This window comes from Oryzias latipes, chromosome 7 (assembly GCF_002234675.1).
Source record: "Oryzias latipes chromosome 7, ASM223467v1".
Classification (NCBI taxonomy): Eukaryota; Metazoa; Chordata; class Actinopteri; order Beloniformes; family Adrianichthyidae; genus Oryzias; species Oryzias latipes.
In genome coordinates, this window is record NC_019865.2 from 1,657,305 (window position 1) to 1,670,297 (window position 12,993).

A 12,993-nucleotide genomic window follows, 5' to 3' on the forward strand; every position below is an offset into this window, starting at 1 on the left:
ATGTCTACCCCCAACCGGAGAGGTGCTGTGGTCAGGTGGAGCTGCTCGCCGTCCAGCGGCGTCGTGTCTTCATGTTTGAACGATGAACTTGAACGACTTCCTGACTAAATCAGCCTTTTGGACCCACAGAATGTTGACACCGATGAAACTCTGAAAAGGTTTTAGTTTTGGTCCCAATAAGTGACTGAACACACTGACACCATCATGTGGAAAACACTAAATGAGGTGTGTCTCTCAACAATACCTGAAAATCTGTGAAGTGAAACAAACGCTGAATTTGTCACTATACCCATAACTTCTTGTAAGTAATGTTTCTTGATGTTGACAAGAAAAAAACTTTAAAGCTTATGCGTGTGGTTTTACACCTGTGTGCTATTCCACCTTGTGTCCACCAGGGGGCGCGCTTGACTCATTCAAGGCTCGCTGCTCTCCGTTTAAGGAGACTTGAAGCTAAAGAAATGAAGTCCACCTTTTACCATCTAACAGGTTTATATATTGGAGGTAGTCAGACACGAGAAGTTGGCATCAAGTTCAGCCTGAAATCGGAAACTATGTGTGGTCAGAATCGTTTGGACCAATCAGAGACGCAGTTTTCAACTTCAAATCCGTTCGTTTTTAAATTAAAGACCGACAGTTATAATCGATTAGTCAAACAGAATTATGACGGTTTCAGGATTTATTTCGATCCCAACTGAACAGAAACGCAATAATTCAGGTTTTAATGACGTTTTGGATCATCTGCGATGTTTGGGGTGAGGACGCACAGGTGTGTGTGTGTGGGTGCGCAAGCGCGCGTGCCTGTCATCCGCTCGGAGCACCTCCTCCTCCCCTCCTCCCCTCCTCCTCCTCCTCACCCTCCTCCTCCTCCTCTCAGCTGGAGTCACAGACTCGGTCGCAGAGCTGCGCTCCGTCCCCGTTTGGCACTTCGGCGGAACTTTGGCGCCTCACACCTCGGACGCGTTTCTGGGGGAAACTACTGGCGGGAGATGGACTAAACGGACCCCCCCATCAAAGAGACCGCGCGCGCTTGTTGACGAAGCTTGAAGTGCCGCCATGGAGGAGGACGACGGGCATCAGGAGAACGGCGTCCCGGCGCCCAAAGACTCGGACCGCCAGCAGCGGCTGCGGCTGTGCGTCCTGAACGAGCTGCTGAACACGGAGCGGGACTACGTTCGAACCCTGCTCTTCCTGCAGTCGGTAAGTTGGCGGAGGCAGAACTAAGAAGCCGTTCCCCGGACGCACGTGCGGACCGAGGCGGCTGAAGTGCGCGGTGACCGGGGACCCGGTGGGTTCTGGTGCTGGTTGTGGTTCTGGTTCTGTGGTAGTAGACCTTAACTTCACCGCTGCTGCAGTGGTGCGGGGTTGCTCTGAACAGGATGCGCGGATACCTTGAGGGAATCGAACCCGCGGCCGCCACACATCGGCAGAAAGCTGCGGCTCGGTCCGTTTCTGCACGGGAGGGTGCGCGCGTGTTTGTGTGTGTGTGTGTGGGGGGGGGGGGGGCATTCCCACCTCTCCATTGTGTGTTAAAGTCGAGGTTGTAAAGACACAAAAGTGACAACATTTTTTCACGCCGCACGCGCACCCGCAGAAAAAAGGGCTCGTGGCTGATCCGTCAGTGCGCACGAGCCGCTGCTTGTGCTGCTGATGATGATGAAGATGATGATGAATGGCCGTCCTGCTCATTTTACGCGCTCCTTTCAGCCATCAACACACTGCCAGCATTGACGGTTTCCCACCTGCAGCTGACTATTCAATTAGTCACCCCCCCTCCCTCCTGTCACCCCCCCTGTCATTCATGCGCCCCCCACCCAGCTTTGTCTTCTCAAACTGCAGCCCGTTCCGTGCAGGTGGTTCCTGCCACCAGCTATGGGCCCAAACCTGTGTGGTCAGCCCCGCTCTGATGCCGGGAAATTCTCTTCCTCCTCTCAAAGGTCAAAGGTCAGGCAGCTCCTGCAGACCCCCATGCTATTGGGTTACTCTGGCACCCTGCTGACTGCAAAGCCAGTGTTATCATTCTTAGCCGGCAGTCAGGACTGTTTCCTATTAACGTTGTGGTGATGCTGACGCTGAAGCGCCGCGTCTGGATTCCCGCTCCGATGGCGTTGGATCTGCTGTCAGAGCGTTCCCAGCGCCCTTTTTTTTTTTTTTTAGGATGACGCTGTCGTTGGCCAACGTTTGAAAAAAAATCAGTTGTTTTTCTTGGAGCGACAGGTGTTTATTAGAAATTATCCTCTTAATTGCCGGCGCAGAGTAAGCCTGCCTCCGTTTCCCATCATCCATCTGTTTACCTGCTCCCCTGCTGGCGTCTGCGTAAACGGCCTAAAACGGCGTTCTCATTGGAGTGCGTCTGAAAACGTTCGATTCCCTTTTTTCCTCACATGTTGAGAAACTTCCTCTAAACTCGAGAACATTTTTTTGCTCGGAAATGACTCTTAAAAAAGAACATTACATCAATGAAGCCACCATGCAACATGTGTTATTTGGCCGTGAAGTGTCTTTCTGGTTTGGGGAAGCGGCTGACCCTCCCCCCGCCCCGTCCTGCAGCCGTTCTCTACTTGAAGCCGACATGTTTTGGTTCTGAAGCCGTATCGTTGGCAGAAATCAGCTTCGGCTGCTCCTGAAGTGTCAGGTCGTTGGAGGATCTTTCATCTGGGGCGGTGTGTGTTTGTGTTGGGGTGTGGGGGGTGGAGCTTAGCATGGACATTCAAAACAAGAGGAAAAAGGAAACATCAGTCGCTGCCAGCCGAGCCCGTCCCTCAGCGGGAGCCGGGCCTTTGTCACCACGGCGCTCTCCGGTGTTGATAGGTGAGGTCTGGCTGTGGGGGGCGGGGCCACAGCATATGGTTTCAGTAAAGATGAAGCCCGGCCGGCTGCTGTGAACAGTGGAGGGACAGAAATGTCAGGAGTACACTGGTGGGCGTGGCCAAGCCGCTGGTCCAGGTCAGATGTCGGTAAATGACGCAGGCGTGTAGAAAACCTTTCTGCCTTCCTTAGAGTCAAACCGCTTGACAGTCTGTCGCCGACCTGTAACCACCAGAAGCAATGTGGTGTTCAGTGTCTTGCCCAAGGACTCTTCAACCCCTGCCATCCCCTGATCAGAGGTTGACCGGCCTACCACTGCACCACAGCCATGACCGGATAGCTCTGAATGAACTTGTTGTTCAACAGCTTAATCGTCAATACTGAGTTGGGTCAGTTCTGTGATGTGACCTCCATCCAACCCCACTGCATCCAACCCCGCTGCATCCAACCCCGCTGCATCCAACCCCGCTGCATCCAACCCCGCTGCATCCAACCCCGCTGCATCCAACCCCGCTGCATCCAACCCCGCTGCATCCAACCCCACTGCATCCAACCTGCTGCATCCAACCCCGCTGCATCCAACCTGCTGCATCCAACCCCGCTGCATCCAACCCCGCTGCATCCAACCCCGCTGCATTCAACCCCACTGCATCCAACCCCGCTGCATCCAACCCCGCTGCATCCAACCCCGCTGCATCCAACCCCGCTGCATCCAACCCCGCTGCATCCAACCCCACTGCATCCAACCCCGCTGCATCCAACCCCGCTGCATCCAACCCCGCTGCATCCAACCCCGCTGCATTCAACCCCACTGCATCCAACCCCGCTGCATCCAACCCCGCTGCATCCAACCCCGCTGCATCCAACCCCACTGCATCCAACCCCGCTGCATCCAACCCCACTGCATCCAACCCGCTGCATCCAACCCCGCTGCATCCAACCCCGCTGCATCCAACCCCGCTGCATCCAACCCCACTGCATCCAACCCCGCTGCATCCAACCCCACTGCATCCAACCCCGCTGCATCCAACCCCGCTGCATCCAACCCCGCTGCATCCAACCCCGCTGCATCCAACCCCGCTGCATCCAACCCCGCTGCCCCATCTGAACAGCCGCAGCGACACAAAAGCATCCCAACTGCCCCGCCCGTCTCTCATCTCCTGGAAATTAGTGGTGTCAACTTATTCGTCTGAGGAGAAACATGTCAGGATGGGGAGGTGAGGAGGGGGTTGTTGGTGTGACAAGTTTACTTTGCTCTGGATTTTCACCCCAAACCTCTTAATGAATCAGCCCCCCCCCCCCCCCCCCCCCCCCCCCCCCCAATGTTTGCTGGCTTTATTTTCCTGCTTTGTGGAGGAACTGTGGGTTTTGTGGATTAGTGTGGCTCTTCTCTTGGGGGCGTGGCTTCGTTGGTTTCCTGCACGCATCTGGATTTTCAGAATCCGGCAGAACGGGGATTTTGTTTGTCTGCGGTGTCATACCTGGTGGGCGGCGCTTTTTCTTTTTAGAGCTTTAAAAGCATCCGGGGGTTTTCCCGCCTCAGTGAATCTTGTAAAGACAACAGTGGTAATGTGCGGCCAATAAGGCGGGCAGCTTCTGACCTCCCATTTTCCCTCTGAGAGGAGAGCGGCGGAGTGACCAGGAAGACCTGGTCAGTGCTGACGGATAACGGGAAACATCTGGAAATCCCGCCCCCTGCGACCTTTGCTGTGGGCCACACACACACACGTGACATTACTGCTGTAATGATGATGGAGGAATAAATGGAATAGTGTGTTTGGGGGTTTGACGGCCCACACGCTGAGAGCTGCCTGTCTTCACCAAAGCAGCACAGAGACGGACTGATGCAGACATGCAGGAAGCCGTGCTGCAGCTTCCTCTGCCTCCTCCACTTTCCCTCTTAGGCTTCAGTTCTTGTTTTGTTTTTTTGGGGACTTCTCCAGCCCTCCCCACTTTGTGGGAAAGACCATCATCACTTTGCTCTCGGCTGGAGGGTAAAAATAGCCCAAGACTCTCATCTTTGCCACAAAGCTGGTGGTTTCAGCTCAGTGCCGCTCATGCAAACACAGAAATGCATGGAAAGGCTGAGACGGGGTGGGTATGGGGGGGTTGTGGGCTCCTTTCTTATTGCTTTAAGGTCAGCTGCAGAGATGCATGCTGCAGCTGAAAGGGGTTTGAGCAAAGCAGAACAACAACAACAAGAACCGCATCTACTTTCAGGACGATTGATGCCTCGCAGTGAAGATGTGGAGCTTCTCTGTCATGATGGGGCGCTGCTAATTGTCAGCCCCCAGCTTAATCTTTGCGCTTTTTATTAGTCACGTGCGTATGCGCCGTTTCTCCGAGGCATAAGACTGCAGCAGGAATTCTGAGAATCCAAGTTAACAAGCCTGAGCCACTGTAACACCCAAAGGCACCATCAGAGACGGAGAGAAAGCGTCCTCCATTGCTTTACATCCTGCTGATTCAAAGCAATGGGAGGACGTCTGCAGACTCCCATTGCTTTGAATCAGCATGATGCAGTCTTTGGTGAAAGTTCCAGAAGCAACAGAGTGAATGAGGAGCGTGCTCGGACCTCTGTGCTGACTGCGCCCAGACCAGAGATGGTTTCCAGGATCTGGTCTGAGCGCCCATTTCTGCAAAGTTACCTTTTGATGAAAACGGAGCCAAAAACACGGTCATGTCTGCAGTCTAGCATCACGTGCGTGTTGCAGGAACAGGTGAATGGAGGCCCAAAGATCTCCCAGATATCAGCTGTAAAGGATCAGATTTTTGATTAGATGTTTTCTTTGGTTCTGGTTTAGAGGAATCCTATTGAAACATACAAAAAACATTTTTTTTTCAAAGTTGGTCAAGACGTGTTTTCATTTACGTGATTCTATGATCTCCGTCTTTTTACCATTTCCAAAAAGTCCTCATAGCCTAATGAAGAAAACCAAACTGGTGTTTCCAAAATAAGAGTCTGAGACAGTGTGGTTGGTTGCAGAAGCTCTGACCGGTACGAAGCGGCGACTCATCTTCCTACCTGGTCTGTTAAATGACCCTCATCATCCAGTGCTGGGTAGTAATTTGTCTCTTTTGCATCGTTTTATCTGCTTCCTCTGTGCAGACTGTTTATGTCTGCGTGGACTCGCTGTTTGGCGTGAGGTCGCTTTCATTTTTGAATAAACAAAGTCATTTTCTGCTTGAACTAATGTTTTCGTCTCCGGATCAGCTGGTCAAACCGTAGCTTGTGACAGGATGAATGTCTGCAAAAAGGGAACGTGTTTCCTGGTGGCCTCCAGTCTGGTCGGAGATGCTCTCTGCAGATCTCCACACGTCTCCGTCAGAGAAGACCCGTTTGAGAAAACGCTGTTGCTTTTTTTTGTCTTTGAATTTTGAGAAGGTTTGAGGTATAAAATGATGAAAGGATTTCTCAGAAGTTGCAGGAGAAGCTCTGGGGGTTTTCCGGTTTACCAGCTGCTCGTGTGACTGGAGTGGTGTTTGTGCTCCACACACGTCGGTGGGGACGATGCGGGATCCACCAGAGACAGGAAGTCTTTGCTCCGTGCCGCCTGTCCTCCTGTCGTGCCGCGTTCTTCTGCCCCGCTTGGTTTCCGGCCGTGCGAGCAGCTCAGAGGGGCTCAAAGGCCACTTTGTGTTTCGGTGACGGGCTCTGCCAAGAGAGATTCTCCTGGAAGACGGGGAGAGGCTGGCTGGTGTGTGGAGGGAGGAGCCCGGCTCGTTTTGAAGGGTTGGGAACCTGAATTGCAGCCTGAGGGAAAAAGAGGGCCGCTCGGGTTTGCTGGGCTCCCTCATTGTGGCGGCGCCGCGGGCCTTTCTCTGGCTCTGCCGCACTCTGGCTACAAAGAGGGGATTTCTTCATCTATTTATTCAATTTCATGCCACGCCGACCCTTAAACGGCCTCATTCCCTCAGCAGCACTGTCCCGTCTCCCCTTATGGCCGGTCACCCCCGTCTTTGGAAAAGGGACATGCTTAGAGGCTCATTGTTCTTAACGTGTTGTTGTTTTCTCTGGGTGAGGAGGGGTAAAGCGTTTGACGCCGCTGACCTCCTGGAGAAAAGGTTTGGATGTGCGGCGCTGCTTCAGAAGGTGTGGGAATGTCAGCGGAGTGAAAAGGCCTCTCAGGGTCTGCTGGCCAAACCTCTCAACAGTTGGAGCCTGCTCCTCATTTGCAGGGTCTTCCTGAATTGGGGAAAGGGCTGCACCGCCGCTGAATGCTGAGCAGGAAAAACCTCGTCTTTGGTGCAGGAAAGGATCGGTTTATTCAAAGGGAGAACGAATGTTTTTTCCATCAGAGCAGATCTGTTTTCCGTGTTTGGACGCCTCTTTTTTTCTTTACTTTTTTAACTCCTGCCTGCAGGTGTTTTTAGATAGGACTTCATCAAAAATAGGAGATAAATGCGGCAGTAAAGGGAAAATGCCGAGTCCGTCCTAAAGATAACAGAAAACACCCTTTTTGATTTCTTTACCTGTTATCTATGCAGTAAAAGCTTTTGTACTGCACATGCTCAGAGCATCCAGAAAACGTATCGTATGATGATAAATGATAAGTTGAGGCCTTTTTAGAGAAGTGTTCCTGTTTTTCAACTCCATTTTGTTTGTATAAGCACAGTCGTCTCGATGGGCTTCGTACCGGTGACTGTAAAGTAAACGTAAAATCATATGGATCATGAATCCATACAATTCAGTAGACAGTAGTAGAATTCTAAACTGAACTGAGCATCTCTGCCCTTAGACGCTCCTTCTCAGTGACGAAAAACTCCTAAAAAACCAGATTCCAGAAGAAAACGAAGAAACCTCAGGGGTGTCCACATGATGAGGGATCCTCCCCCAGGACGGACAGGCGATGGAGCAGAACTCTTAGAGAAGAATTAACTTGTCTAACTTTAACTACAGGAGCACATGAGCCTTTTCTTTGTATATATTAGATAAAATCCAAAGTCTTTCTCCTTTCTGTCCAAGTCGATGTTTTTCAGCTCGTTTTGGGCCAAAAAAAAATCACAAAGACACGCCACAAACCCAATATGTAAAAAAGAAAACCTGTGTAGTCTGTATAAACAATGCAGTCACTCTTATCTTCAATAAGAATAAAAAAACGCAAAGAAAAAAGTATTTTATGAACTTTAATTACTCAGTGCCAAACCTGTTTGGATGAGCTGATATTCGTGGCAATGGGAAATATTTTTTCTTTGTACCAAATGGCTGAAATGGGATACTTTGCCAAAACACACCAGTCTACCACGACATACGGGCTGAAAACCTCTGAGCTAAGAGACCGTCTGTCACCCGGCAGCTTCGGTTCTCGCTCTTCATGATGGCCGGAGTTTCTCCACTATTGCAGTGGCTCAGTCTGAAAATTCGGACATTTCTCTGTCCTCTGACTTCTGGTTTCGTCTCTCGTTCTTGCAGCTGTGAGGAGTTTCCTCTCTTAAGAAATCCTCCGAATGACTGCGATCTGCTCTCTGGCGTTTGGTTTGCTCCCCTGTCGGCCTTTGGGACGGTCTGTCTTAGGGTTTAAGACCCGGCTGAACGGGATGAAGGTTGTTTCAGACGTGACGGCAGCAGGCCTCCTCCTCTTCCTCCTCCTCCTCCTCTTCCTCCCTGTCCAGTGGAGCGGACACGGCCTCCTCAGCAGCATATGGTCCATCTGTATCTTCACACCCGGCTGTCTGACTCGCTTCGATAAACCTCATCATTTAGCACACACCTCAGATGACATTGACACTTTGGCTGTTGGTTGCTGCAGAGGTTGCCAGGTTTTGGTCCAAACCTGGCAACCTCTTTTTTCCCCCTTTATGTCCAAAATGGCGACTCTCTTCATCAAGGTCAAGTCTTTGCTTGGTTGTGCAGAGAAGCATCTGGCTGACGAACCTTTGCACCACAAAGTTTGGGTTCAAGCCCCAGTGTGGTTTCTTTCTTGACACAGTTTGGTTGCATGCTAGCACAGGAGTGCAGAGCACAGCAGAGAGAAGGCCAGTCAGACGTGTCGTGTACTTCCTCTTAACAAAAGCTGCACTTCCTGTCCAAAAATGGCATCTGCTGCCTTTGTGTTGGGGGGTCCGGCTGTTTGCTTTTCCCCTCTGCAGCACAGAACCGCTGCCCTTCTGCTAGGGAAAGACGGAAAAGGCAGGAAAAATCGTCTCCATGCTTTGGACGTCTGCAAAGACAGACTGCGTTTGTTCTGTCAGGTTGTTCTGTTTTCACTTCCTGTTTGTGTGGCGCACGAGCAGACACTTCTTCTCTTGCAGAAATGTTTTTCATCAGCTTTTCTTTCTCAGAAAAAGTTCCAAATGAAGACATGAGTGAGTCGATTGCATGGAAATCCACAACTTTTCTTTCACATTTTATGCAAAATCTCAAAGGAAAATGAACTTTTGCTTTTCCTTCCTTTGCTAATATGTTGCAAAAACAGACATTACATTAAGTGTTGCAGGGCAGATCCGCAGGTGTGCTCAACGTTTGACGCTTGAATTACTCACCTAGTTTAAAGGGAAAGGCTTTTCTGGGGCGTGACGGCGCCCACATTGGCTGTTCTGTTGGCCAGAGGAAAAGGGTGTTGGCTTGTGAAAATGCTGACAAAAGGCTCCTCAAAGCTAAACGGCCTTTTTCATCAAGTTTCACCTCTGAGGCCGCCATCTTGAAACTTTCTGTTCTTAAAGGCTAAAAGATGAAACCTGTATCTGTTCCATGGACGTCATAAAATAAACTTCATTCTGATGTTTCACTGGACGAAGAAACAACTTCTGTCAGGTTCTTGCTGTTTCATCACAAATAGGTGGGGAATCTTAATAAATCTCCCCGCAGCATCTACCGCCCTGCAGGTTTTTCAATTGACTGCTTTTAGCGGATGTTTTCATCTATCAACTGCTGCAGTGGAATCGGTTTACTCTACTGTCAAAGGAGCGGCGTGTAAATGCCGCCGCGGTCAAACACGGAGCCTCATGACTGTGCTGAGTCCTCTTCGAGCTGCTCGTACTCATTAGTTTCCAGCTTTGGAACTCAGAATTGATAGTTGTCCCATCAGAACATCATCATTCTTAGCCTTTTGGGGGCGGGGTTTAACTCTGAGGTCAAAGAGTCGATTCCAGCGACCTTCTCTGGGTTGTTTGCAGTTTGTGAGCTTTTCTCCGTCTTCATATCAAACCCTGGAATATTCATCAGTGGTGAGCGCACTCAGACCCGCCTGCCGCACTGATGACGATGAGCAGGAATCACAAAAGGTCACCTGAGATGAAGAAACGAGAGCAAACCAGAGCCAGCTGACGGCATCCCGCTTTTAGCTCAGTGGATAGAATGACGGTTCATCGTCTCTGTGGAAACTTTTACTTCTTAACAAGTTGATGATGGCTGATATGATGTTATTGAGCTTCAGTGTGTCACGCGTCTCATGCAGGTTATAACAGGAGTAAAGGTGACGTCTGACTCTTCTGCTACATGAGATTGGCTGGATTGTTATCCTAACAGAAAGTCAACACCAAGGTGAAAGCCAACCTGCACTTCATCCTCTGCTTTTACTTTTTGCCCTTTCACAATAAAGCAGCATAAAGGTGTTTTCTGCATCTATGCAGCTTTATTGTGAAGAAAAACTCCTGGATTTCAGCCCTTCAGTTTTCTTTCCCAAACATCCTCATCTGTTTGTGATGGACCGGCCGAGGCCAACCGTCCATCCCTGCCGTCACCACATCTGTGCTGCACATTTCTTTATCGAATCCCAGTTTTTTGTTTGATTTCAATGCCCCCCACCCCCCTGGCCCCGCCCCTGACTCAATGCGTCAGAGGAAAAACCTGTTTCCTTCCTCTTCTCGTCTCCGCTGCTTGAGAGCAAACTCCCACTCGACCGGCTCAGCCGGCGCTTGCACGGCACAAGTAACCATATGGGAGATTTAATTAGTGTAGCGCCACACAAGCTCAATCAGCCCCCTCCCTGAAGCAGTTAAGGCGCGACAAGTACCACTTCCCTTTAATAGCCGCCTTCATTATCCAAGTCACAGCTCACTGCGTCAGAACCTTTGCTCTTTATTTTGGGACCGCTCGCACCTGAGCTGGTAAACGGGGTAAAAACCGGGGCGGTCGTCCATAAAACTGCTGGGTCTCTGAGCGGTAATGAAGGTGTGGCCTTCCCGGCTGCTCAGCCCACCGCGGCCCTTCAGAACCGACGTGTGATTAGACGTGTCAGCCTGTCATTACCGACCTGTGACTTACAGTAGAGAAGGCAGCAGAGACTCCTCTAAATAACTTTACAGGCTCCACCGTCTGCCAGGCCCGGTTAGAATAACAGCTTTAGAAGCAGCTGACGGGGAACCAGGGTTCTGATGACCGTCCTTCACCTGTCAGGGTCTTTGGCATTCTTGGGGTCACCATTAGACGTGTTTATTTACAAGTGAAGGCGATGAAAACATCGTTCTGTGCTGCAGCAGCAGCAAACTCGCCAAAATGTCTTCACACCTAATACCCGGGGAAAATGGATTATTTAAATGGTGCATAATGAAAATGATTGACATATCAGTTCAATGTGGAGGCAATATTGTTCTTGTTTACTTTGCATTTACCTTTAGGACATGACTGTTGCATTGTGGTGCAGCGGCAGCAGCAGTTTTTCTTCTTGTGGCAGAAACCACGGCTGCAGCTGAAGCTTTTATTTTTTTATCTTCTGCACGACCCCGTCAGTATTTTTTCCATTGGTCAGTTTCATATTTAAACGTGTCTGACCTGCCAACAAACGTTTTACTTCTGCGGACGTGTCGGCTCCTCCCACCACAGAAGGCAGACCGCTGCGTTTCCTGCCTGCAGGACCACAGACGCATTGTTTTGTTTCCTGCTCACAACCTGAGTTCCTCTAACAGTTTTGATGAAGAGCTTCTTTGTAATAGAAGATTGAACTACAGTCATATCCTCCTCCCAAAGCCCAGAACCTTAAAGTCTGGGCTTGCGGTCTCTCTCCCATGTGGGTGCAGATACTATCTTGTGGATTTGGATCTGCATGAAAACACAAACCTTTGCAGCTTGAGGGCATGTTCTCTGTAGCTGCCATGAGGATTAGCCTCTTTAGCAGATGGGGAGGAACTGGATGAAGAGCTGGCCATCACCTCCTCCCTCCTGTACTTCTCTCCAAACCCGACCCGTGCAGAAAGCTCTCTTGGGTGTCGGTACCTGGCTTTAGAGCTGGCGTGGACCTTCATTGTTGCCTCGGGTTCATTCCTGTAGTTCAGAGACCCACCAGGTTGTTGCTTCTTCAAGCTGTATTCTTGCACATTTACAAAATCCAACTTTGTTTTTGTCGTCAGGATCCGATCCGCCACGCAAAGAACTATAGTTCTGAAAATGTCACAGCTCTTTCTTTTAGACACAATCAAGTTCGTTGATGGTTTTCACCTGCTCCGCCGGCTGTCCAAGGCTCTATTGGTCGTAGTCATTCTAGTCTAGATTGGCGTGTTTGTCTTTTACGCCTTTGTATTCTTGAATTTTCATTTCTGCAGTTTTGAAAATCCTGGAGTCCGTCTGTCCATATCGTCTGTAAATATGCTTTTATCCAACTCTTGTTGACATAATCTGTGTCACATGTTGTTTCTTTTATGTTGTCTTGGGTTTCTGCACCTTCTGCAAAGCTTCTGATTTCCCGGCCTGACCTTTGAGGGGATGCAGACAGAGTCTTTCAAACCACCGTCCTGCACTTTAATGCTTCAGTTAACCTGATTCTGTCAAGCTGCAGTCATCTGGAGCCTCTCTGCTCCTCTCTGTCTCCAGCTTCCATTTGTTTTGAGCAGACAGGAGTTGGAAGCCTTGAGGAGGAGGTCTGCTTTGACGCTGCTGCACCAAAGCAGTTGTCGTCTCACACTTGAACGCTCGGCTGCATCGCTTTCGTCCACAGAGGGAACAAAACCGCCACTTTCAAGTGTCAGAAGATTCTGAAATCTGTGTCATTCTGTGGAAAAAACAAATCTGTGGCAGCAGGGCACACATGTTCTCACGTGTCCTGTCATGTTGTGTCACACATATCAAATGCTCAGAATCATGTTGCTCTTCTCCTCTGGTATTATCGGCGCGTACTTCCACGTTAACCTGTTTCCTGTCTGTTTCCTCCTCAGGCCTTCCTGCACAGAATCAGACAAACTGCAGACGACCAGCAGTGTCTTTCTCCTGAACACGTCAAGGTACACACGCATGTTTTTACTCTTTTATTAAAA

At 50.1% G+C, this 12,993-nt stretch overlaps 1 protein-coding gene across 2 annotated transcripts in view; it reads left to right on the top strand.

Annotated features, from left to right (window-relative positions):
• The first annotated feature begins 868 nt into the window (after positions 1-868).
• prex1 (phosphatidylinositol-3,4,5-trisphosphate dependent Rac exchange factor 1) overlaps positions 869-12,993 on the top strand; it is a 68,388-nt gene continuing 56,263 nt past the window's right edge. Inside the window, exons 1-2 of one of the 2 annotated variants that reach the window (XM_023956333.1) lie at positions 869-1,197; positions 12,895-12,960. In XM_023956333.1, coding sequence (XP_023812101.1) covers positions 1,054-1,197; positions 12,895-12,960 — 210 coding nt within the window. In that variant the 5' untranslated portion in view covers positions 869-1,053. The remainder of the gene's footprint in view (positions 1,198-12,894; positions 12,961-12,993) is intronic. The other variant, XM_023956334.1, reaches the window with a different exon arrangement.